At 42.3% G+C, this 23,994-nt stretch overlaps 1 protein-coding gene across 1 annotated transcript in view; it reads left to right on the top strand.

Moving 5' to 3' along the window:
- Window positions 1-23,994, top strand: part of TBX19 (T-box transcription factor 19) — a 214,169-nt gene that overhangs the window by 45,120 nt on the left and 145,055 nt on the right. The window contains exon 3 of the mRNA XM_078656193.1: window positions 19,195-19,329. Within this exon, the coding sequence (XP_078512319.1) occupies window positions 19,195-19,329 (135 nt within the window). The remainder of the gene's footprint in view (window positions 1-19,194; window positions 19,330-23,994) is intronic.

The following is a 23,994-nucleotide window of genomic DNA, read 5'->3' as shown; positions in this document are numbered from 1 at the left end:
TTGTTTAAACTGATTGCTCCTGCTTGTAAGAGGGAAAATAAAGATCCTCATATGAATTATTGCAGTATACTCGTTTTAAGTGGTTCTGTTGGCTTTGTAAATAAGGGGGCTGGTGGGACATTTGTCAAGCATGCCAATAAAGGTCACACACAGTACAGTGCCCCTAATTTGTCTAAACCTGTTTAGTTGATCCCAATGTTGACTGACTTGTTCAATAAAGTGGATCTCTTAGTCAAGACTTATCTAGAGCAAATATATATGAGGCTGGAATGAATTGGAAAAAGCAATTATGGGACTAAGAGACGTTTTACCCCTCGCACCAAAGATTGGAGATGACCTGGAGACTTCTATGCCTGGACTCAACCTTCAATCTCAGACTCAAGTGCTGGTGGGCCCAGAGGATGCGTTGACTGGAGACTTTTGTGTGTCTCACACCTTCCCTGAAATGACATCTGGTAGTGCACAGCCGCCTGTTTCCACTGGTTGTCTTCCTGCATCTAACCCATTTATTTCCCCGATGGATGACCCACAACTGAATTACGCTAATACACATGGAAGGTATGTCCCTTAGAACGCACCTAGGTCTTGTACAGCAAATAACATATTGCAGGTGTTTTTAACAAGATTGAGTTTGTCTCCTGATGCTACTTCAAATGCTTTTATATTGGAAAATGTATCACAATTGAAACGGGGAGTTGTCAAATGGACTCAGTAATTCATTAATAAAGTGTTTTTTTGGTGTAATGGACGGGTTGGGAGAATTTCCAGTTTCAGATGTAAAAATAGCAAGAGGAGTATTGTGTGGTTGTTAACTTTGATAAGACGAGATAGCCAGGAAATTGCTTTTACAATTTTTACGTACCCAAAACAATAATTCATCAACAAGAGTCCTAGCTTTGGGCATTTTCTATCCTGCTCTTTTGATGAAATTGTGGCCTTTTTAACAGGCCCCTGTCCCACTGACAGGTACTAGAGTTCTCCCACCTTTTACTATCCCTTCTTAAATGTATTTCTTTTGAGTCACTTAGCTCTCTGGGTAGTGATGATTGAATGGACATTTTAGCACTCACAATTACTAATGTCCCGGCCTCTGCAAGAGATGAATCTTCAGTTACTCCATACAAAGTTTCTAATATTTTGTAATTTCTAAGTTGGAACATTGCTGGGCTAGCCTAAAGGTAAACTGTTAGTACTTAGTTGTTTTTTATTTGCTGTTCTAATATTTCTTTCAAGAAACCTGGGCAGGAGGAGGAGCCAAGCTGGCGACCGAGATGGCCGCTTAGGCTCCTGGCTCCGTAAGCCTCCCCATCCTGCTACGAAATCCTGCTAGTTCTCCTGTGCCGGTGCAACGCCCCTGTGAAGGTGAATTGAAACGACGCAGTATCATGAGTGCGGAGAAACGTCGTCGTCTCGAAGTTTGTGGCCCACATCGACGCTTGAGCTGGGACCCCGAGTAGGAGTGCACCCGGCTATCAGTTGAATAACATCGGCCATAAAACTGGGGTGGACTCGGCCCACCGGAGCGGAGGAGGAGTTTGGTCCCATCTCGATGTAAAACATCCGTACTGTTGGCGCCGTAATGGAGTGACTTAATTACACTGTGGATGCAACTGGAGTGATATACTGACGGAATTCGACACCTGAACGGCTGGAACCGTCCGACATGCGATCTGATGGTCGCGGGTATATCCTGGTCAAGGCTCCGACCTGTCCTGGCACGCAGACGGATTGAATTACCGGCTCTCGCTCCTAACCTTTGGGGGAGTCAGTTTGGGGGGTCTGTCTTTAAGAACTCGGGTGCCTGACCGGGAGTGGAAAACGAGACATGCCGCCTGACGTAGACTCTGATGAGATTCGGACCTGCTCCTCCGAGGCGTCCGAGCAAGGTCGTGCCAATGACCTGGGAAGATATGTCCTCTGTACGGGGTCTCCAAACCCAGACCATAAACTTGCTTATGTGGGGAAACATCTGGAGCGGTTCGGTGTTGAACCTACGCTCTGAGGAATAATGGTAGCGATCGGTGAACTCCACCTTTTCTTGAGCCGGAGCGTCCGAAACCTGGAAAGAAAATTGGATGCCACTGCCTTTGAATGGGGGCATGTGCAGGCGGTTGTTCCCCAATCTAGCTGCACTGAGAGAGTAGCGGAGTCCATTGAGCCCGGATTGATTGAGGTTGTCGACTCTGTGACATGTGGGATGTATAAGACTCTAGACGATGTTTATGTTAATGACCATAAATTGGATGTCCTGACTGTGTCCGAGAGTGCGAAGTTGCGGCTGATGGGAGGGAAACCGCGCCATGTATTGCGGCCGACGGCTTCTGTGAAGACTCGGGGGTGGCACGGCAGAGCTGTCCACTCATCCTTTTCGTACTTAGTGCAATTGGACTTGAAGCGACGTCGAGAGTCCTTATCAGCGTGGATGGGACCTAGAATCTATAAGCTTGAATCTTTCAAATCATCTTGGGTTCGCTCCTGTTTGCATTCAAGCGTATACCACCGGTTCTTTGACTCTTTTGGGATGGCGGCCGTTCGGATGCAGTACAAACGTGTGCCTGATCGTGCGGGTCAAGGCTGAGGACGACTTATTTTTCGGGACATTGGTCTGAGTGGTAACGGTGTGGGGTTCACTTTGAATGATGGTACCGGGAGGCAAGGCTGGCGCGTATTGAATCCCCCCCGTTTTTTGCTAATAGTGTAGTCACTGTTGTGTCTGGAATTCCGGGGAGGACAAGTGTTAGCGGGCGGGGGAGAGGCCAGGAGCCTGTAAGAAGGCCCTCCTCCATACACTGTTTTAGTTTTTAGTTCCTCTTTTATATCTCTTCGTTCTCTCTATATTTCGGGTTCCAGTTATTTGGGGCGACAGGCACGCTGCTAGGGGGGGTTGGCCATAGCCATCTGCAGTGGTGCGGGGTGGGGGGTTGGGGGAGGTGATTTTTTATTTTGCTCTTGTTTCTATGGCCCTTTTTTCTCTTTCGTTTCTTCTCTTTTGTCTTTTCTTTCGTTTCTTCCTTTTTCGGGTCAGCGTAGTGGGTCCACTTTTGTGTATACTATCGATATTTCTTATCAGTGCCTATATTTCCTACAGTATTATCAGTATCAATGGGTAGGCGCTTACCTGGTGCGAACTGTGACTATATTGTTGTTTATCCTGACTCATAAGCCTTAGCGCCATTGTTCTAACTACGGTCGTTTTACTTGTGGATGTTTTATTATTCTGATCGCACTTCGACTGACTGTCTTATTGGATCGCACCTGATCCTTTTATTTTCTATTATAAAATGGAGCCTTTTGAATCCTGTAATTTAGTTTGTACGCACAATAACAAGTTTTGACTGAATCTATACTACCTCCGATTCACGGGCTGCCGAGCTGTGTTATAATTGACTTGCTGTGATGAAACCAGATTAGCGGCCGGCCCTGACGGTTGTAGGCCCATACTTGTATTGTTTTGAATTACTAATAAAGGTCTTCCAAAAAAAAAGAAACCTGGGCAGATACAAATTCTTTTTTTGTGGATGGGGTTTGTTCCTTTTTTCACCTGCTTCTCCTGAAGTATTGGAAAGAACTAAAGGCTGTCTTATTAAGCTGATCATTCTGGAACTTGATTGCACTGTCATACATCTTAATTCTGGTTCATCTAATTTCTTGGCTTTTTTGTGTTTTGCCTAAAAGGATATTCTTTTGGTGTTCAATTTTTATAACTCTCCCTCTCGTCAAAGGAGATTAGATCACTCACTGGCACCAATAGGCTTTTTAGAGCATTATTGTACTGCTCTTCCTCTTGGGTGATTTTAATTTACACTTGTGTAAGATCAGGGAGTGTCCCCAAGGTCTGTCGGTGGATAAGGAAGTTGGGGGTACCCTCCATGTCGAACACTAAATGTTAGGGGACGTGTTAAATGGTATTCCTAATTAATTTAACCTGGTGATCTAGTTGGGTATGGTTAAACCTGCTACACCGATTCACTGGTGTTCAACTTTAATTGGGAGTGGATTTTCTACAATTATTGATTAGATTGTTATTTCAGCTTCTCTTATTTGATTGATTAAGGATTCCAAGGTCACGTGGAGGGGTGTAGTGACCACAATCCCATAAATATCTCTTTAAACCAGGCTAAAGTATTGAGTCGGCTGTTTAGGTCTTTTTATTGTAAGTGTCTTCCCAAGAATTCAACAACTCCCTCTGATTAAGGGTGAAGAATCAAGTGGGCTAATGTTACTCCTGCCAATTTTCTTAGTAACTTAATTACCTCCTGTAGGAAGGAGTTTAGAATGTGTGTCTCTCGGAAGCCTCCACCAATTCTGTAATTTTGGATACTTTTGAAACTAAGGGCCAGATGTACAACAGTTTTTGCATGCGCAAATGGGTTTGTGAACCCGTTTGCGCATGCAAAAACCAGTAGGGGTATGTACCATTCCCAAGTAGTGAGTCACAATTTATTTACGACTCGCTATTTTGGAACTGTGAGTCGCTATTAGGAAAGGGCGTTCCCTTCCTAATAGCAAGCGCAACCCCATATACAAATGTTTACCGACCGCAATTGTGGTTGCAAAACACTTGCAAATTACCACCCTCTGGGTCACAAAAGAGGAGGGGTCCCCAAGGGAAACCTTCCCCTTTGTAAATGCATAGGAAAATAATTTTTAAAGGGACCTTAAAAATGAAACGAAAACGTTTCATTTAAAAAAAAAAAATAAAATAATGCAGCTCTTTTTTCCTTTAGGGAAAACGGGATGCATTTAAAACAAAAACTGATTTATTTAAAAGCAGTCCCAGACATGGTGGTCTGCTGTGCGCCAGCAGGCCACCATACCCGGTAGGGCCTGCCAGTCCCAATGGGATCGCAAAGTGCGAGAGGCTCGTTAATATTCATGAGCCTCTCAGTTTGCGACCCCATTGGGAATCACTACCAGTGTGTTACACACTGTTGTACATCCAAAATAGTATCTCGCAAATTGCGAGTCACAAAAAACTCGCAATTTGCGAGGTGCTATTTTGACTGTTGTACACATGGCCCCAAATCTAGTAAGGGTAGCATTTCATTGTTCCTCCCAGGTGGTTCATCATTGTGGTTCGTTTGAGAAGATGAGGTCTAGGGTACATAGAGACCTATGTAAAGAACTGAGTAAGTCACTTAGGGATAAAAATGCAGTCTGGGTCTGTTAACAGAAGTTTAAAACAGCAAATACAAATAGGAAAAAAGAGAGGGGCGGAGCTTGACACAGCGCAAGATGGCCGCATAGAGAAATAGCTCCGTGAGTCGTCAGCACCACGTTTCCTGGCAACCACCAGTTTGAGCTACACGATTTCACCCAAATCCGACATCGTTGTAGGAGAGCTATCGATCGCTGTCCTCTCGGTGTGAAAAAACGCATTAGAACGGCCGGAATCTGCTGTGGGCCTTGACCGCGGGAACAAAGGGTGGAGACGTAAGCACATCCATCGGGCCTCTGCTTGCTGCGTCGGAGGCCGTGACGAGACGCCGATATCCGCTCCCGCCTCCTAGAACCACAGACGCTCCTCCGGCGCCGACAGCCACCCGGAGCGTCCACCTCGGGCCACCGCCGCGAGTCCCCTGCTGCTGGTGCGGACCCCCGCTGCCTGGGGGCCTAGATGCGACATGCTGGCGGAGCCTTGCGGGCTCTGATCAAAGACTCTCTGGGAGGGGGCGCTGCTGCGCATTCCATCTCAGGCACCAATTTAATGGCCCAGCCTGAGGTCTGCAGGGGGAGTGTGTACTTCCCTCGTGGTGCAGCAAGCCCCACGTAGCATGCGGGAGGGGACGGCGGACCAGTCCTCCTGAGATCCCCTGATTACTTGCACTGGGCATCAGCACTTGATTGTTTGCTCTTCTGCTCCAGGGCACACCGGATAATGCCCACCCCGACCGCAGCCCCCTACCAGGAGCGAGATCCCCATCGTCGGAGGGGGATGTCCTGTTTTTTGACCTGTGGCCCTGTGGCAAAATCTACCATGTCTACAAGCCTGCATAGAGGGATATTGCGCCTGCATATTTGCTACAGACCTGCACTGGCGAGCCTGCCTGCTGACCCCCCTGGACTCCCTGCAACTCTCCATAAAGGTGAGTAGGCCTTGGTCATACACACGTGCTGCTCGTTTGGAGACAGAGGACGCTGCACAAACCCAGACTCCTCGAGTATTGGGTGCCCTCTGACAGCAGTGTACTTCCCAGCAGATATAAGTGCCCCTGCACCTTGCCTTTTGGCCGTGACAGCCTAGGGAGGGATTGCTGAGCTAGACGACTTCCTAATTCCCCCTTAGGGCGCTCTGACCACTTGCTCGCAGTCGCTCCTAGCCGCCCTGTGAACCATTGCAACGTGCAGGACCTGACCCTTTTCTTTGGATTGCAGGTGGCCCTATTCCTCGGCCCTGACTGAGAGCACGGACGTACAGTGTCCAGTCGCCTCACCCACCAGCTACGGACTGGGAAGATAGTTTCATCCCTCTCTAGTAACAGGTCAGCACCATGGGTAGGGTGGACAAAACCCAGTCCAAGCTCCCGTTCGACATCAAAGGAACCAAAACTAAGAAATGGAGAGAGCTTGATCCGCAGACACCAGAGCGGATAACTCGGAGGAGGACACGAGTGAAGTTAAACAAATGTTTGCTACAATACAGAGAAGCCTGTCGATGATGGACTGGAAGATCTACTCCCTCTTATATAGAATGGACAGGATTTCAGAATGCTTAGATAAGCAAACAGAACAAATCTATATGACCTAACACAGAATCACGGAAGTCGAAGAGGCCCAGTCCGAGACGGATTTGCTACAGAGACAAATGATTAAAACTCTCACCACCCTGCAAGATAAAGCAGAATACTTGGAAGCCCGCTCCCATCGCAGCCATATTCGCATAACGGGCCTTCCGGAGACCACCCCAATGGGCTACATGGAACAATTTGCAGAAAAGCTACTCATCACCTTGCTGGGGCGCGACGCCTTCTCAGATATCGTTGGGCCGACGGCCACCACCGGGTGCCCCACCGCGCCCAGTAATAGCCAAGCTGCTTAATTATCGGGATCGAGACTCAGCCCTACGACGCGCCAGAGAACTGGGGGAGCTCCAATATGAGGGCTCAGCAATCTCGCTCTACCCAGACTTCACGGCGAAGGTACAAGAAGCGCGACGTCAATTCAGCCCCCTCAAACAACAACGCCATGATCACAATATCACATATACCATGTTGTACCCGGCCAAATTGAGGGTGAATCTGGACTGCTCCTCAAGCATATTCACAGACCTGAAAACACTACAAAAGGCTTTGAAAGACCTACTCAAAAAGTCGAAACGTGAGGCAGTACAGGAGAAGTGGACTCAAGAACAATGACTAAAACATCTGCACTGTGGAGGATCCAAACTTTTAAAACTTATCACACAGTTCCTCTTTCACAGTAAAGATTGACCTAGGGGTCTCTGGGCCGCCGGGACTGCCCTCCAGTAGTACACCTAGAGAACAGCGGAAAGGTTACATGAGGAAGCAACCACCTGAACTTTTCGCAAGTATTCGTGAGCTGTGTGCTCATTGGGGACAGGCAATACCTTATTACTTGATTATTGCAGTCTTTGTTATACTTTAGCATTAACTCCAGAGGGGTTATTTTTGGTTCAATGAACATTGATAATTGCACTGTGCCCACCTGCTTCTTGCTATTTTAGTTGAATACTTCTAAAATGTGATTGCCTTGTTATGTTTATTACCATGTGGTTTTATGCTGATGGTTACTTGTAACATCCGCCCCTGCGTGTTACTCACTACATGGCTAGTTGCTATAGTTACCTAGGGGAAGGGGGGGAGGGAGGAGATTCGACTGTGCTAAGTTTGGGATGGCATGGCGTGGGAGGGGGGTGGAGGGGATTGTTGTGATTTTTTGCCTATTTATTTTGCTTTTGTTTCCTTGGATTATTTTGTCAAAATGGTATGAGGCACACACATTTGGGAGTGCACAGCGACATTATGATGTACCCAACATGCTCTCCAGAGGGTGTCGAGGAACCTCTAACTGCATTGCTCTTTTTCCACTACTATAGGACATGGAGAATAGGCTGAGGTTTCTCTCCCGGAATATTAGAGGCCTCAAAGATTAGCATAAGATTAGGAAAGTCATGTCGTACCTCACTAGGCATAATATTGACATAGCACTCTTGCAGGAAACGCACCTCCCTGTAACAAGTCTCCCGCAGACCCGAGGCAGGATCCGCGGCACATTCCATGCTGCGGGCTTTACTACCCATGCATGAGGGGTCCTCACCTGGATTAATCCCACACCCGACTTACCCTCAAAGAGCTACACACAGATGTTAACGGTAGATATGTGGTGTCCATATGTAGGGGTAAAGGTGCAGAATACATAATTATCAATGTGTATGGCCCTAATCACGATTGTCTGCAGTTTTTCCATGACCTTTTGACCGTAGCTCGACAACTGCCTTATTAACCACAGATATGGGAGGGGAATTTTAATTGTAGTCTCAACCCTGAACTAGATCGCTCTGGGGGTCCACTACGACGTTGATCACTGGCAGCTGAGGCAATCTTGGATGCCCTGACGGAGCTGAACATGGTAGGTGTCTGGTGCTCCCGCTCGAGGGCCATGGGCGGCAACACGCATTACTCTGTGCCCCATAATCTCCATACCAGTATAGACTACTGGTTCCTGATGGGATCGCTTGTATGCAATGTACGAGAATGTGAGGTCTATCCGCGTACCTATTCTGACCATTCCCCTGTGCTATTAATATTAGCTACCCCTACCAAGCGTCCCCCTCCATTCACTTGGCGCTTCCCCCCTTATGCATTATTAGATGAAGCCTTCAGGGCAGAAATGTCGGAGGCAATGGAAACCTTTTTTGCTACCAACCTAGGCTCAGTCCCACACTTCACCACACCAATTATGGCAGCGCCATTACTAAACTTGAAGAAGATATTCCAAGATGGATTTGTCTCCCCCTCTTCCTCTTAGGCACAATATCTCTCATGAAAATGGTGGTTCTTCCCAGATTTCTTTTCCTGTTTCTCAATATCCCATTGGTCTTGCCGGCACCCTTCTTCAAATATCTTAGAACGCTACAAATTAAATTGACCTGGGCCGACAAACAGGCGCGAGCGAGTTGGGAGCTCTTCGTTCTCCCGTACTCCATGGGGGGTTGGGAGCCCCAGACCTTGACCTCTACTACCGGGCTGCCCAAGCCTCACATGCATACTACTGTCTGCATCAACAGACACCCCCTCCTCATCTACACGTAGAACACCTGTTGCAGGCTCCTGCTCATTTAGCGACTGCATTGTTTCATGCGCCGTGCCGTACCACTGGGGTCCTCGACTCGATTAATGCTACCACACACACCTTGCATAAACTCTTTAACCGGTAAGCACTCTCCATATTATATTTCCCCATTACCCCATTGCTTAGTGCTAGTGGCTCCCGGTTCTCACCTCACCAGAAATTATACCGGCTCTACACTCCCTGGGACTGGACACAATAAGCGATTTCTTTAGTGAAGGGGCAGGCAAGGATGGGGACGACCTGTTATTGACCGATCCACCACTGTCCCCCCAACCACATTCCACTATTTCAGGGCTAGAAGTGCACTGTGGAATTTACTTGGGGACGAGTTATTGGAACCCCCGGAGTTACTTTCTTTCTCCACGTTGCTTCGTGCAGTTTCCCCGAAGAGACTGGTTTCACATATATACTCACACACGCCGAAGCTGAGCCGTAATCACTATGTCACTATGCCAGACTTGAGTGGCAAACCGACCTGGAGCTTAATATAGATGACAGCATGTGGAAATACTGCTAAGAAGCTACCAAGCCATTTCCCTTAACGGTCGACCCCGCCTTATACAGTTTACATTTCCTAATCGAATCTATCATACACCTGTGCAGCTGCACAAATTTGGGCTACGTGACACTGTCAATTGCGAGAGATGTGGGGGAAATGAGGCTGTGGCTTTGTCCCACTATTGCAATTTTTGGGCTACAAGTCTTTGCAGAACTAAGTGCAGTTATGCAAGAAGCGATCATCCCCAACCCGCTGCTAGCCCTCCTTGGCTATTCCCAAAAATTGCAGAAACCCATCAGATGCTTAGTGGATATGGCCCTACAGGTGGCTAAACGCATCACAGCAATGCACTGGTCCCGGAGCCCCCCCCCTCTATCTCAATGGACTAGGGACATGATGTATTGCAATTCACAAATCGAAGCATATAGTGAACTACTTCCCCCTCTGGAACGCCCAAAGAACTTCTGGAGCTTATACACTACTTACATTGAGACTCAGGCTCGGTAGCCTTCCCCCCAACTGCCTCCACAGAAGGGTCACAACGGCCATGATGGAACTCGCCAGTATTGGAATATACACTGCAGGTCTATGTATGAGCCACAGTGTGATATTGTCTCTAAATTACTGTGCTCATTATTCTTTTAGTTGGTGAATGTCTCTGGATATTAATATATGTAATTTTCTTTTGATTTCTATTCATTGTTCAATATTATGAAGATAATTTCAAGCGTGTACTATATATTAAGTCTTCTAATTTTCATTTTTATTGGTATGCTGTTTGTTTTGTATTTTTGTTTGCTTTGTTTTGATAAAATGAAAAATAAAAATAGGAAAAAGATCCTGAGGTTGGAAGTCTGGGAACAGCGTATTAAGGCCAGTTCGCATGGCCACAGCTCAACTTTCTGGGAAACAGGCAAATTGCTCCATTTTCACTGAGTCTGATGGTAAAATTATTTGTACTCACATTTCACCAGATAGATGGATTAAGCACTTTGAAGAGGTTTATAGTGATATGGATCCCTCCCCGATGAATCTTTTATGTCTCCCTCTGGCCCTTTTGAAAATCTCCTTTGGTCTGGAAAAAATTATGGAAGCCTTAATTGGCAGCTAGAGATGGTATTCCTCTCACTTGATCGTGCTCAACTATCTCTCCAGTTTCTTTAAAAAGCGACAAAAATGACCCCTGTTGTTATAGGCCCATGTGTTAAATTGATTCTACAGTTAAACTAATAGGCCGGTTGGTCTTATAAAGGCTTTTAGATTGGGCAGAGTATAGCCATGTTATATCTGATCTGCAATACAGATTCAGGGCCGGTAGTAGCACATTGGATCAATGTCTGAAATTACACCTCTTTATCAATAAATATGTGGTGGCCTAACATGGCAGTCTACATATGGATTTTATGAATCTTATATTCATAGGGTCTACAAATTGTGGAATTTAATGTCTTCTATGGGTGTGGATCCTGATATTGTAAATTATTAAGGGACCTGCATAAGGATATGACTCTTCCTGTAAAGTACAGTTTTGTTGGCCAATTAAGTGGGAGATTAGACAATGTTGTGTTTTAATCCCTTTTTTATTCACAATATATATTAACCATCTTGAAGCCACCCTCTTAAGGCTGCAAAAAATCTCCCACCGATAGAGGATACACCCATTCCAGCATTACTTTATGTGGACAATGCCGTTTTGTTAGCCCGTAGTTTAATTGGACTTAGGAACCTTATGGATTCCCGGACCTCTCTTCCAATTTCAAAAACTATTAAATAATTGTTGTTGGCCCTATATCAACTAAATCAAAGTGTTAATACATACATGGACATGACGCCAGCAGGCTTTGGATGTTTTTCCATTTGGAGGTGCGGTTGGTGACTAAGAGTCTTTGCTTTTGGTTTCTAAAAAACATCTCTTTAGTAGGTCTGTTGCAGCTATTTTTTATTTTGCCTCAAGATTGGGCAATAAACGATGGATCAGAACTGTTGAATACTAAGGACTCAACAATTTTAACCACAGCACAAAATAGCCTTTTTAAGATACTATTCTCAATTCCACGTCACGTTAATCAAGCCTCGATAAGACTGGAATTCGGACAAAAAAAAAAGATACCAACAAAACAAGGAGTCCGGGTCAAATGTTAATGTAGAATGAGGGCAGCAGAGGAAAACTCTTTAGCCCCCTATTTTTGGCAAGAGGTCAAAAAGCAATCCAGGTTTAGCAAGTCAGTATATCCAGTTTTAAAACAATCCTAGTCAGCATTAAAGCTTGAGAATGCTTGGCTCACAATATCGGCCTATTCTGAGTTCAAACTAACAGCCAATAAAGCCGTCAAGCAACAATTCCTATTAATAGATAAATCCTCCTTGGCCCTCAAAACACACGCGTGGGCAGTGATGCCATCTTACAAATTTCTGAAACTTCAATAGTACCTGTTGAAATATTTCTCAAAACAGAATAAATTGAATCTGATTCTGTTGACATCCAAAGACCTTACTCCAAAATGGAAAAGGACATGGCCGACAGAGGAATGCCGCCTTTGCGATCATGGAGATGATTCACTACTCCACCTGTTATGTATATGTCCGGTGCTACTTAACATTCGGAAAACCCACTTATGGCCAACACTGAGGAGAGAACAAATAAGAACTTGCAGAGCAGCCGTTATAAAATGCCTAGGAGGGTCAACTGTCCAATTGGCATGTGAATTAGAAAAGAGCGATAGATGAACTGTACCCGACTTTGCAGAATTGCCTTGTTCACTTAATTTAAATTCTGCAGTTCATACGTCCATAGGCACTAGCACTTTATTATACCCTGGGAAACTAGGCATGCTTGTGTACAGCTTAACCCAACTCAGTTAGAAGTCTGCTTTCCTTGCAGGGCTAAACATTGCATGCTGGAATAGAAACAGTCCCAACATTATTTTATTATTTATACAAGTTTATTGTAATTTTAAACTAGCACAATTGTTTGATATTCATGTATTCAGGTAGTTCTTCCCACCTTTTTAAGATTTTTAAGAAATTGAATATAAGTATCCTACTGTCACTAGTTGCCATAGTTATAATCTATCAGGCTAAAGGCGTTTCAACTGTTTCCTTTGGCAGTGATGTTTGGGGTACCGTTGACCCTTCCTCTTTACAATATTTTAGAACAACTTTGCCAGGCGTTTGTTGTCCATGCACCAGTGTATCCCTGCATGCATAGTTCATGTTGAATTAGGTATAGGATATATTTCTGATACCTTTGCCCACCTTGGTCAGATGACTTGGGTCTGGATCAACTGTGAATTAAAGCTCAATCAAGCCGTGCTCAGGGACTCCCTTAATCTTGATGGCCCTATAGAATTCGGTGGTTGAATAATATTAAATCTTCTTTTTATGCTCTGTTGTCCAGATCTTTATGATAAACCCAATATTATCACAAATCAGAGGTGAAACTGACCATAATGAACTTTCTCATGCACTTCAATTACAAGAGAGAATCAATGGATTTAATCAAAACATCTGTCTGAACCCCTGTTTTACTGAAAACTACCAGTTGTATAGAACCTTATTTGTTTTGGCATACAGTTTGAACCATCGCTAACTTTTAACTTTAGGTTGAATCTTGTTCATTGTCTTCTCACTGTCCCTCGGGGTTAGAACCTGGTCAAAAACTTGGGCCCTTGTGCAAGTGATTCATTCTCTGCTCAAGGCACTTTGCACTTTATCTTGTTTTGCAGGATTTATGTTGCTTCACGATCCAAGTTCGTCATACCAGTGTTAAAGGATATAATTTTTACCCACGCTAGACCAGCTTGACTATATCTGCAAATGTTACTCTCTGTTATGCTGTCACCTCATTTTAAAGAGGTGCTATTAAGAAGAAGTTGGTGTTGGATTTTTTAAATATTTTATTGATTTTAACATATTTAAAAAGTTACTGTTGCAATTTTGCAGGGATTCATTGCTATAATGAGAATGTATTTATGTGTCTGTATATATTGTTTCATCTGAAATGGTTTTTGATGAACTTGTCTTCTTGATGAATTTGTAATTTTATATTATGTGGTTTTATGGTTTTGTATTAAACTGAAGTAAAGATGTTTGACGGAATTATGTATCTCATTCTGGTCCCGACATTCTTGGTTGGCATCATCAAGGATGTTTGGGTATAAAGCTTAAACCTGGTTGTGCTCGACATACTTTGGGGGGTGATTGTGTGCAGGTGATAATGGAAAAATTAATTGACCTACAGAGTATTTTAGGAAGGAACTCTGACGGTTTTGAAGGGAAACTTAAAAAACTTCACGTTTTTAATGTGTCATCAGACTAAATAATGGGATCATACCAGCGAAACATAAATGTATATGTGTATCCATGACTGTGAAGGAAGGGTTGAAGAAGACCATGTTCTGAAGAGGTCATTGAACCTACACAATCTTTGTTGTGGTTGTTGCCTATTGTGGCAGCATGCCGGGAAACAATGAGTTGAGAATGTGCATTGATCTTATAAGCCTCAATAAGGCAATCTGGATCGCTGGTCATTCATTACCTAAAATTGATGAGATAATCGTTACATTATTATTTTCTCTACGCTAGATATGCATTCAGTATTCTAGTACTGCAGAATGCCTTTTGAACTTGCTTCAGCTGCTACAGTCCTTCAACTAGTCATCAGTGATGTATTGAAGAGTATTCCTAGAGTGTTAGCATTTCAGGATGATGTACTTGTATTTGGCAAAATTGAACACAGAAAGAGATTGGGTGAAGTGCTTAACTCACACGGAGTTAAGGGATTAAGGTTAAGGAAAGACAAATGAGTGCTTGAGACTCAAGAAGTGTAGTATCTGGTAAATGTGGTTTCAGGGAAAGGTATTGCTCCACACTCTGGTTTATTGAAAACCATAGAAGTGCCAGTTCCAAAAGCACATAAGGAACTTCAGGTGTATTTTGGGATGCGTGAGTATTACACTAAATTCATTGAGAATTTTACAACAAAAGAAGAACCACTCCATTCATTACTTAAGAAAAATGTGAATTTTTTTGTGGAGTGGGGAACAGGATGTAGCTTCCAAGAAACTAAAGACACAATTGACCACTGCTTCGCTTTTAAGTCCATTTTTTCCTGGTAAGCCTTTGTGTATCGCTGTTGATGCCAGTGGTGTAGGTTTGGGGGCTATTCTCTCTCAAGGTAAAGGTGACTCAGAATGTGTTGTAGCATGTGCTCCATATACTCTTAAGACTCAAAAGCACTATTACTTAGTCCTTGAGCAGAAAATATTTGCCTATACTTGGGCTGATGGGTGTTTTAAAGCTTATGTTTGGGGAACCAGATTTCTCTTACATACTGACCACAAATCACTGGTTCCCATTTTAAATTTTACTAGCGTACACTCCATTAAATGCCCTGCCAAACGAATGGATATCATTTTGATCTTGAATATGTTTCAGTAGGAAAAAACAAGAAGGCTGATATTCTTTTCTGTCTTCTGCAATTTTGTTTAGACAATAAGAGAACAAGTGATGATAAACAACAAGATGTTGAATGTTTAGTAGTGAACGTTTTTGGAATACCTCTAAAGAGAAAAGTGTGAACAGTATAAATGAAGAGGGTTGGAGGAAAACTCTTGCAAGTGATACAGTACTAAGCAAGTCTATAGAGTATTTTAACAAGGGGTGTACAAGGGAAGGCAATCTTTCTATAGAATTACAATTGTACAGTAAGGTACAGACTGAACTAAGTGTAGAATATGGATGAACTTTTTAAGGCGACAAACTTGTTTTACCCTACATAATTAGGAATACTCTACCTGGGTGTAATTATCAAGGTCATTTGGACATGGCTCTTAACAAAAAAAGATTGAGAGAAACATACTGGTGGCCAAATATGCATAGTGGGATGTTGAAGAGTGGAACAATAAGTGAGTGACGTGCACAGAATGATAAAAGTCTCAATTACAGCACATTTCCCATGGGATAAGTCAAACCTCCCAAAGGAGTTTGGGGTAAATTAAGTATCGATTTTGTTGGTCCTCTCGAACTGTTACCTACTAATCAGTGGTATATCATTGTAATGATAGATAGTCCATCAAAATTTGTTAGAGATAATATTTGTACAAGAGCATAATCCCAAATCAAATATCTCATTTTTAATGGTGTTTTTTGCAAGAGAATGGTTTCCATCAGAGCATTTGTCTGATGATGGTGTGCAGTTCACGTCTGTAGAAAAGTAAAAATTCATGGAGGATGCAGGGATTAAAGACAAGAGATGTAGTTCATATCGCCCACAAGCTGATGGTCAGGTGTTAAGATCCAACCCGCGTGGTTACTGAATGTGTCAGAGGAGCGCTTGTGAAAGGTGTTCAATGTGAATAATGGTGTTCAAACCATGTTTTGTTCATATTGTAACACAACTCCTTTGTCACAGAAATGACTCCTTTCGAACCTTTGAGAGGTAGAAGTTCATGCAAATATTTAAGACCTGCATGTTTGTATAAATTCAAGAGTGCGATGTCACCCAAAGGAATGTCTCAAGATCAATTAGTGAGCCATGCTTGTGGAAAGGTTGAAGTAAGTCATGAAAAAAGCAAAAGTAGATATGAACCCTACTACTGTTTTTTTGTTAATTGATTGTGTGCATGTGAAATTACTACAGCGGAAGGTCATGAAAGGGAAACCGAGGTTCAGCCCTCCTTATCTAAAAGATAAGGTTAGTGATAATCAATGCGCTATCAAACTAAGCAATGGTGGCATTCTGCATGTGTGGTTAAGGTTGTTGGAAAAAAACTCCTTTGTGGACTGTCCTATTGCTGGTAATAAATAACGTGTTGCTGATGATAACAATGATCGAAGCAAACAGGAGAGTAAACGTCCAGTCAAATTTGAGGATTACATTTTGGAATGAAGGTTTAATCTGTTTACAGCAACAGTTATTTCATAGAAAACATTTACTATATTATTTCTAATTTGATTAGAGTTGTGGAAGGATAGTAAGCCACTAAGTCTAGTCTGAATCTTTATTGCATGCTTTTTGTTAGTTATGGAATCATTTTGTCCATATTAAATTCGCTATGCATTTTGTTTTATGAAATGTTGTTGTTATTATATATGGAAAGGGGAATATTGTGATGTGTTCTCATTGTTTCCGGTTACTGGGTGACATGTCAGGGTTCTAGAATGAGAATGTTGGAATGTAAATTGAAGCAACGAGGAGCGCATGAACAAAAAGGATTACGGAACTGCATGGTTGACCGTTTACTCTCAACTTACGTAAAGTTTGTAAGAAATGGGGTAGTTGGTTAAATGGAGTGGGAGCTCTGGTCACGCAGCAACTACAATGTTTGTCAGAGTGAGGCACAAGCAAACTTTAAATGAATCTATGCTCAACCCTCTGGTAGCTTGGCACAGAGCAGTCAGGCTTAACTTAAAGGCAATGCATAACGTATTTGTGCAACAATAATAACGTGAAAAACAAGACACAAAAAGAGTCCCACACCAAGTTAGAAATATAAAGTAATCTTTAATTAATAAAATAAGACCAAAACTACAAACATCCAAAAAGTAGAACCAGAGATAAACAATTTTAAAGATTCTAATGCCAATAGAGCCAAAAAGCACAAAGCGCCAACTGTTAATATTTGGTCACACAGGACAAAGTCACAAGTTCAGGAGAGACAAGGAGCTCCTGTCATGCTCCGCTGGATGAATTGTATCTGGGTTGGTGGTGGCGTGACAAGATGGCGTAGATGACATTGCGTAGTTGCACCTGGCTGATCCCCTACTGGCCTTGCTGATCCTAAGGCAGTGCTAAGACATTGGTTACCTCTTTGTAGAGGTGGTAGCAGCTTGCCAGGTGCACTTTAGGAAGAGCACCCCCTTTTGAGATGCCAGCTTCCAGATTTCTCTCATGTGCTCGACCCTACTTGGAGGGTCTGCATTAGTGTTCTCAAGGGAAACAACCTTAACAACGCGGTCAAAACACTGCAGTACATTTAGATCACTGCTTTTACAACGCAAGTCGTTACCACAACTTTCACAGCAGGAACGCTCTAGACTAAGGAATAGTATGTTTTACTATTCCAACACCTTCCCTACTGTACGTAGGCTGGAGTTGGAATAGTAAATCATACTATTCCTAAGTCCAGCGCCCTGCAGCGCAAGTCGTTGTAACGACTTGCGATGTAAAAACAGCGATGTAATGTACTGCGATCTAAATGATCGCATTGTTACATCATACATCCGTTCTCAAGCCTCTGGTGGGAAATTCCCATGGAAGGAGAAGCCCCTACACATCTCTTCAGGTTGTAGGAACGTGGAGGAGAGCTGAAGAGTGATAGATTCACACTCAAGACTACTCCTACAACAGTGGGCAAAGAGGGCAAAGAGCATCAAATGGTATGTGTGGTGATCAACTGAAGGAGGCATAAAGATACTGTAATACTGAACTACTAAATTTACATTGCGATAGAGGAGCGCACTGCATATGCTGGCCTGAATCGGGAGTGTGCAACAAGGGTCTCGTACAGCAGAAGTCAAAAGCGCTACAAGCAGGGGAAAATACGTAGCAAAGCTAAAGCAAAAGCAAGGTTGAGGTAGTGGACAGATTCCAGGATGTAAGCTCTGAGGACTAGTTAAAGAGCTCAGTTTACAGCAATAAGATACAGTCTGCATTGTTCTGGTTAACGCTAAAAATTCATTGGCACTGTAACGTTTGGGGGCATCTTGTGGAGGTACAGTAGGTGCCCCTCAAGAGCAAAGATTCATGGTAGGTTGCAGATTCATATTATGCATTTACCCATGACAGTATAAACCATTGGGCATTGGCTCAGCTGACTACCTACTATGATGTGGTGCTGTTCTGCTCTCTCCCTTGTGCTGGCGTACTTTAAGCTGCCATGCGCCAAAGTAGACACCCTTCCTCCATAGTGCATGGATGTCTACGTTGTAGTAAACTTAGCTAATGTGCAGGAAAGGATCCCTTTCTCTACAAAAATTGGGCTTTAAGACTTTTTCCTCTCTTTATGTGTGCTGTAGAATGCAGCTCACATGAAGAGGGAAAAGCGAGGGGATCATGATTATGATTTTTGTTGGATTGTAAATACCAGCACAACACTTTGTGTTGGGTTTATTTTAAAAAGTAACATAAACACCACACAAAGTCTTTACAAATCTGGGCCTCGATGTTTATTGTTTTTGTTTGCACATAAATGCTTTGCAGGTTTGCCAAGGACACTTCTATAGGCTTAACCAATGCTTGTTATATTGTATGTAAAGCTGTCTTTTTCCGCAGCTTAAACTCAATAAAATTTAAAAATGCTAATATGTTACTTGCAGATTGTTAGGGTTCTTCATCGGGCTGCCTTTCTAACTGCAGCATTCTATATATTTCTTTTGTACAGATAATGCTCAATTCACTTCATAAATATGAGCCACAAATTCACATTGTTCGTGTAGGAGAACTTCACAGGATGGTCATGAATTGCTCATTCCCTGAAACTCAGTTTATCGCTGTAACTGCCTACCAAAACGAGGAGGTAAGTCATTCAAACTGGGAAAATTATTTACCCGAAAAAAACTATTCATTTTCCAAGTTTGCACACGGCACACAGGTCACATAGAAAATCCCAATTGTGTCAACATCCATTTAAATATTTATATATCAAATATTACAAGGGCACAAGATCAGAAGAGTATGTCAATGAATCTAAGTACATGTATCATGCCATCCTCGCTACCTTTGAGAATCAGCATGAACAGGCAGTTTTCATAAAGTGTTGCCATCAAGCCAATTGTAAAAGGTCTGTGTAATAACAGATGGTGTATAGATTTAAAGCAATTATTTGTGACACTGTCTGAGTACCTGCATGTAACATTATTCTTTCCATGTCCAATAATTACCCTTCTAGCACTTCAGTCTTATGTGCACCTTGTAGCAAGAACAAAATATTAAATCTTATTTTGATATGTTGCTTTGTTTCCCCTTCCAAGAGATTTATTTGAAGGTAAAGCAGCTTTATTGTGAGAAATATTAACATGACTGAAACAATTTACAGGAACTTGTATAGACTGTAGTAATGAAATCAACAACAACAAATATCATGAAAGAATTGAAGCTGTTTAACAATTTTGAAATATGATGGGAAAAAAGAGGGAAGGGAAGGAGGGGGAATTCATAAAGGAAGACCAAGTTAAGAGCAATATAGAGCATTACTTGAGATAAAATAGTGATATAATGTAACGTAACAAACCAAACAAGGAATAACAAAATTAATACCTATGGCACAGAAATAGAAAAATCATGGTGTTTTGAAATTTTCAGATAAAGTACAAATAGGGGACTTATGAGCTACATCATCTAAAAAGGAAGTCAAAGGTAACCAATATAAAACTCTGGTAGCAGACGGACAGTACAAAGAGGAAAAGGCAGTATCTAATCTATGGTAATAAGAAACATTTTTCCACCAGGCTTTATAGGAAATATTTAATGAGCCTTTCAAATTGATAAAGAGTTGCTGAAAGGCAGGAGCTATCATGCGATCTAACAACCGTAAGTTACTATGTGTACTAGCTTCAGAAAAACTACCCATTAAGAGTATCAGGGGAGTTAAAGTGCAACTTAAATTAAACATTAAAGATAACTGAGACCAAACTTTTTCCCAGAAAGAGGCTGTAGGTGGGCAGTGAAGCAGCATATGCATAAGGTCATCACATTGATGGTCGCAGGACCAACATTTAGGATAGGAGCCCATGGAGAATCTAGCTAGTAAGGATGGGGTAAGATGAGTCTATGACAAGGACAGAACAAAGATTGAGAATTAGACGCTGTGCTGGAGTTTTTTTTAAAACTTCACCCAAATCTTATTCCAAAATGGAAGAGTCCAGGTACCTCCCAAATCCCATTCCCACTGCACCTCCAACTTAGTTTAGGATCTAAGTACGATAAGGAGCAAAGAAGTCTATATATGGGTAAATGATTAGGAACAGAAGTAAGAACTGAACAGAGAGGGGATTTTGATGAGAAAGAATGGGGACTTGAATAAGTGTTGAGATTGTGAAAAGGAGAGAGATTCATTATTGGAAAATAAATCTTTGACCCAAACATTACCTCTTTGCCTCCAAGCTTTCCAAAATAGTTGTTTGTTATTACCAGTAATAAAACTGTTATACCAGAGAGGAGACTGTCGGAAAGAATCAGGAGTTACAGACTGTGATTGATAAATCAGTTTTAGGATTGGGCTTTTTAAAAAGAGAAGAAAGGATGAATGGCTCTGCAGCAAAAGATATAACTTCACAGGGACGAAATGGAGCTAGAAAAGAGCATTCAATATCCAGCCATGACGGGGTACACGAGGTTCGCGACAAAGAAAGCCATCTCGAGGCTTCTCGAAGACTGAAAGACTTATGGTATAACCGAAAATCAGGGAAAATCAGGGATATTGACTCCACCGTCCTGTTTGGCCTTCCTAAGAGAAGCTAGAGAAATTCTGGCTCTTTTATTTCTCCAAAGAAATTTAGAAAGTTTATAGTCTAATTTATTTTTAAAAGTAGCAGAAGTATTAACAGGGATCATTGAAAGAGTACATATAATTATGGGTGAAATTATCATTTTGATGGTGTCCATATGACTCAACCAGGAAAGAAAGATGGGATTCCAGGAGACAAGAAGATTGTCGACTTTATCTGGACATTAGCCAAAACTGAATCCTTAATGCAAGGGGCGAACCCAATGCCCAAATATTTAATTTTGGAGGTATTCCAGTGGAACCTAGTGGCACTGAAAGAATGACTAAAAGTAACTTACTAAGAGGCAGGATTTAAGTTTGGTTAGAATTAGTTCTGTATCCTGAAACTGAGGAAAACAAAGCAATTTTTTGAAGAACAGCCGGAACAGACTGCTCAGGAGCAGAAATGAAAAGAAGTATGTCGTCAGCATAAACTGAAATTTTTAAATGATTGGCTCCATATTAAAACCCGTACATTTCAGCGTTAATTCTGATACAGGACAGGAAAGGTTCCAAAGCAAGGATAAATAAAAGAGGAGCTTAAGGACAACCCTGACGAACACCACAACTTAACGGACAGTAACTAGAGATCTTCCCATTGACTAAAACTAAAGCCATGGGGTATTGATAAAGTAAAGAAACAAACAAAATAAAATGGGAACTAACTCATGACAGGCTAGGGATTTGAGAAAGAAAGACCAGTCAAAGCGATCAAATGCTTTCTCAGCATCAGTAGAGATTGCTGCTAGGGGACATGAAAGAGAAGATGCCTTATTAAAAACATTAAAAAATAATATAGAATTGTCAGAGGTAAATCTACCTTTAATAAATCCTGACTCTTCCATACCAATCATTGAAGGAAGGAAGGTTTCAAGGCGTAAAGCTAGTAATTTGGTGAAGATTTTATAATCCACATTGACTAATGAAATAAACCTGTCGTTTTTACAAAGAGCCGGATCTTTACCAACCTTATGGATAAGACAAATAGTAGCCTCTTGGAAGGAGCCCCTTGTGAAACCAGACACTGGGAACATTTAAAGAGTTGTAACAGTCTTGGAAGAAGAAGATTGGAGAAGTGAGGAGAAAATGTGAGCCTGAAGCCATCCGGACCAGGGATTTCTTCTTTTTAAGAGATTGAAGTGCACAAAGGATCTCTGATAAAGAAAGGTCAGATTCTAAGGATGAGAAGTCTCTATGTTCGCTAAGGGAATTCCTGGAATTTTGTAAAAAGGCCTCTATCTGAGAAGGCAGGGGTGGAGATTCAGGCATGTAAAGAGACTGATAATGCTTAACAAATTCTGCAAGAATCTCAGAACCTTTAAAGACAGGAACCCCCATATTATTTTGTAATGAATCATGTGACTTTGCTAACAGATCTTCAAATAATTAGCCAAAAGCTTACCCATTTTATTACGGCCACCGTAATAACGAGCACTGCTACGGAGTAAAATTGAAGAGGCTTTCTCTGTGGATATCCTATTAAACTGTAGTTTTGCACGGATAAGCGCTTGCAACTTAGGTGGAGTAGATGAAGAGTAATATTGATGTTCTAAGGGTTTAATGTCAAGTAAAAGGGATTCATGTTGTTTAACAAGAGATTTCTGTTTCAAGATACAAAATTAATAATATAACATCAAGCAGAAGCTTTAAAGTATCCCAAAGTATTTGTGGAGAGTTGTAGGATCTGGATACATTTCAAAAACATCTCCAGAAAAAGCCCAAAAAAGAACAGAAAGTAGGGTTGAGTAGAAGGGAATTATTGAACCTCCATTTTATTGGACTTTGAAAGCACCGGGATTAAATCAAAATCGGTTATGGCAGGTACATGATCAGAAATTACAATTGCTTCAATAGAAGAGCCGATAAGATTTTGGGAGAGCAATTTAGAGACAAAGATATAATCTATGTGGATATGGAACCATACGGTGGGGAGTAAAAAAGACAATTCTTTACTAGAAGGATTGCAGAGTCTCCATGCGTCCACCAAAAGACATTGAGACATAAAGGAATGAAATTGTTTGTGCATTTTTTGGGTAATATATTTAACAGAGGATTGACGATTAATACAATTGTCCAGTACTTGATTACAATCACCACCCAAAATAAAAAAGTCATCAGCATGTTGCACACATTTTTGGGAAATGTTAAGCCAAAAGGAATTATCAACCTGGGTAGGACCATAAAAATTACAAATAGTTAAGGGGGTATCATTAACAAATTAACTTAGCAAAAAGCCATCTGCCTTCAGAATCAAATTCATGAGAAATAGTTATCAGTTTTAAGGGCCTGATTACAATAGATGTGAATCCACCACCGGCAGTCTGCCGGTGGTAGATTCACTGCAAACTTGTGGCCATTCTCCGCTCGCCAAATTAGGATGGCGGGCGATTTGCTGGCGGATGGGAAGTGTGTCTGCCACGGGTCCGCCACAGGCATTTGTTCCAATTGCCTGGCTGACCCAGATAGCATACCTAGAACGGTGGCAGTGCCTAGCAGGCACCATCCGCCATATTAGGATGCTTTCTCTCCACCAGCTGTGGATGGCGGTTCAACCGCCATTCACAGGCTGGCGGGGATTGCATTCGGGGGCCCTCTGCGGGCCCCTCTTGTGTTTGAGGAAAGTGGGTCAACACCCCCTACATTACCCTGCACCAGGTCCACATAGTGCAGGGAAATGCAAACAGTGCATTTTTAACA

The sequence above is a fragment of the Lissotriton helveticus genome, chromosome 8 (assembly GCF_964261635.1).
Source record: "Lissotriton helveticus chromosome 8, aLisHel1.1, whole genome shotgun sequence".
Lineage (NCBI taxonomy): Eukaryota > Metazoa > Chordata > Amphibia > Caudata > Salamandridae > Lissotriton > Lissotriton helveticus.
The sequence above is the reverse complement of the archived record's forward strand: the minus strand, read 5'-3'. Positions and strand labels throughout refer to the sequence as shown.